This window comes from Rhagoletis pomonella, unplaced genomic scaffold (genome assembly GCF_013731165.1).
Source record: "Rhagoletis pomonella isolate Grant_MI unplaced genomic scaffold, Rhpom_1.0 Rhpom_scaffold_00001, whole genome shotgun sequence".
NCBI classification, from domain to species: domain Eukaryota; kingdom Metazoa; phylum Arthropoda; class Insecta; order Diptera; family Tephritidae; genus Rhagoletis; species Rhagoletis pomonella.
The window spans coordinates 97,965,160-97,968,498 of record NW_023458555.1 but is presented as its reverse complement, the minus strand read 5'-3'; the positions used below and the strand labels follow the sequence as shown (position 1 = coordinate 97,968,498).

At 33.8% G+C, this 3,339-nt stretch overlaps 1 protein-coding gene across 2 annotated transcripts in view; it reads right to left on the bottom strand.

Moving 5' to 3' along the window:
* Positions 1-190: 190 nt before the first annotated feature.
* LOC118749115 overlaps positions 191-3,339 on the bottom strand; it is a 15,974-nt gene continuing 12,825 nt past the window's right edge. The window contains exons 1-6 of one of the 2 annotated variants that reach the window (XM_036483893.1): positions 1,556-1,631; positions 1,437-1,499; positions 1,317-1,364; positions 621-901; positions 411-558; positions 191-333 (exon numbers count right to left, since the gene is read on the bottom strand). In XM_036483893.1, coding sequence (XP_036339786.1) covers positions 206-333; positions 411-558; positions 621-901; positions 1,317-1,364; positions 1,437-1,499; positions 1,556-1,586 — 699 coding nt within the window. In that variant the 5' untranslated portion in view covers positions 1,587-1,631 and the 3' untranslated portion in view covers positions 191-205. Of the gene's footprint in view, positions 334-410; positions 559-620; positions 902-1,316; positions 1,365-1,436; positions 1,500-1,555; positions 1,632-3,339 lie in introns of those variants that run through there. The other variant, XM_036483888.1, reaches the window with a different exon arrangement.

The following is a 3,339-nucleotide window of genomic DNA, read 5'->3' as shown; positions in this document are numbered from 1 at the left end:
ATAAAAAGTGAACAAAAACCACAGCCATTCACAACAATACATCTGTCGGTCATATGAAAACGATTATACGAGAACTGTTTTCGTACGATACGCTTGCAAGCGTTTATCGTCTATCGTGTGAAAATTCATGATAGGGGGGTTAGTGAAAAACTTAAAAATTTTAGATTTCCTCAGTTCTTTTGACACTTAAGAATAATTTAAGATCTTAATTCTCCTTGTTCTCTTTCTTTTCGCGGTAAAGTTTTTTAAAATATTTAGCCTTTTCAAAATGGATGGCTTTTCTAAGCATCTCTTCCGGCGTCGATCCCTTGAATGGTAACTTGGCAACGGCTCCTGAAAATTATATAAAAAAAATTTCATTTAAACTAAAAAGAAATCATAATTTATTAGAATGAAATTTTGGGTTTTACCTGTCAACACGGTATAAAAGTTTGGAAATTTTTTTAGCCCAATTTTTCCATGTGAACCATCAAGGTTTAAGGCTACAATGACGTCCGTTTTTAAGACGAGTGAAATATTTTTCATGTTATTACATAAAATTGATGCTATTACAAATTCCTGTAAATAGGTACAATAAATATTACAAATTTCGTTCACACATAAATAAATAACTAGCGTACATATACATCCTTGTTGGCAGAAGAAATTTTTGCCTCAAGCTCCTCCATTTCCGTTATATCGCATACAGGGAAGTATTTTGCCACAGGTACATTTTGCGTCTCTTGGCGAACCAATTGCTGTGTAACCACTTTCTGGCTTGCAATCGCATCCATAATCGCGGTGTTTTGCCTTTCGACAGTCAAAAGGAGCTGATCCAGCTTCTCATCAATTGTTTCAAGTTGCTTCTCAAACAAATTGCAGTGGCTGCAACACACAACTTCCAAAACGCCTTCGGTGGGTTCTATAAGTAATATATTTAAAAACGCTGTAACTACAATCGGCTAACCAATAATAACTATGTACATACATATATATTGCCACCTAAACTGCAAAAAGCCATAACTAACAAACGTTCTTTTAGATAAAACGATGTGGGGACTTGTAATTCGATGAAATGTATCATAGTCAATCAAAAATAATATTTTGGATTTTTTTTCAGTTACGACCTTTTACAATTCAGTTGGCGATATGTAATGTACATACATATGTTTTGCATATACATCTGCAGCGAAAATAATAGCAGTGCGACGTATTAATAAAGTTTTAAACTTCGGTTTAAATATGTGGTTTTGATTAGAGAATAAACCACCAAGAGGTAAGAGGCTGGTAGCTTAAGTTTTACGTCACGTATGTATGTATATAATTAAATAATGTACCGAGGTTATATCCAATGGTCGACGTCGAAACGCTGATTCTACGTGATTCTAAAAATATAACGAAAGTTAAGCATAACGAACACAAAAGTATGAAAATTTCACATTGCAGAAGTTTATTACCTATTGTACATTCATTGACGTGACTTATACCGCTTGTCCCCGGGTTAATAGTCTTGTTCGCATCTAAAATTGATTTTAAGCTTATGTACTAATATAATTAATAAATAATCTATACTTACATTTTGCCTTTTTTGCTGGGATGGCCGCCATCGAGCTGCTGCGGTTTTGCGCTCTGAATTTTTTTTAGAAAGTGCTCGAAAATAAAAATAAATTTATTATTGATCTCGTATTTTAACAAAAAGTAAGAAAAGTATAGTTAAAAAAGTAATAATAAAAGTATTGAAAAGTTAAGTTAATAAAAAATAGCTACATGCAAGTATGCAAAATTGGAATGAGAAGAATTTTCTCTCCTAAAGGAATGCACATCAATTTGTATTCTATATCCTCCAGAGAAAATTCCTCTACAATAGGCGAGAGAGTGAGGTCTGCAGTACATATTCCCAATGTGCAAGAATCAATGGGTTCTGCGAAAAAGCTTTCCAAATTCAACAATTTCTTGCCTTTTATAACTTTTTTATTTTTATCTTCGAATTCCTGTATTTCTATATACTGAAATGGTTTCACAGAACAATAGTTATTTGGACATGCTGTGGATAACATGTATTCGTTAGAATAAAAACTTTTTATGCAATCATTTTTCATTTTAAATCCAGCAAATTTTGGCTCAGTGACAATTTTTTCGTGCTTGAGCATATTTGATATTTGTTGTAATATTTGTGTTGGTTTTTTTACATACGATTTCAGAACTTGTAGATAATTTTCAAACGAATATGCGGAGTAATTTGACGGTACACCTAGTTCTTTAACATCTTCTGAAACATGTAGTAAACCATGTACGTTGTACGAAACGCTATTTTCTCCAAACACAAGAGCAAAATTTTGAACAAATAATTTTAATATATTTTCCGCTGTATCAATATTAGCCCTATAATTTTTAGGGCAGAACAATAACCGGCAAGCACAATGTAGAAGGAGGAATTCGTAATAAACATCATCGGGAAGTTCATCTTTTAAGACATAAATTCCATAATAGAAAAGGTTTGGTTTTCGTACAAACTAGTTTTGAAGAAATATTAACCTTTGCTTCTTTTTTCAACTTATGGTTCGATTTATTGTTTATAACTCGTATAAGAAACTTGCGCATGACACCTAAATCAATTAAGTGCATGACATCAAAAGGAACTTGCGTAATCTTATTAATATTAATCTTCTCTAGAGGAGATAAATTGGTCTTGAAAGCGGATATATGTTTATACGGGTATTTGCGTTCCAAAAAATCAGAGTTGGAAATAAGCGTTCCGACGTTGGTACTATAGGTTAGTACGCCTTCAATTTTTTTGCCCACTTGATTACATTTGGAACAACCATGTCGAGAAGTGTGCCCAGGTATTCCGCAGAGAAAAGATTTCGCCGGCGCATCACAAATAAAAGCCCTAACCTGAAACGTAATGCAGCGACCATTGCATTCGAAACAACAAGCTTGCAGTTCTGCGACTTCTTCAATAAATTCGCTTAAAAATTTTGTTATAGAATCTGGCTTGGATTGTCCTGCATAAATACCAGCAGCGAATACCGATGTATTTGGTACATTTTCAATACGTAATAAAACTGGCCACAGCTGCATCCTTGAGCTACGATATAGTGGCAACCCATCAATATTAACATCTACTACTATTGTGCTGTGATTAGTTAATTGGTCAGCAATTTTTTCTAATTGCGTTTTAATGCCGATATTGCAGAAGAGTCCCGGGCTCATATTTTCTACTATAGCTAGAGATTTATATCTTAAAAGAGATTCGGCTCTTTTGCAAGGAGCGCCAAGAGTTCGGAAAAGGATTTCCGAGATATTTGATTACGAATTGCCCACATTTTGAGTTTTTCTTGGAAAGGTAATTCCGTTGAG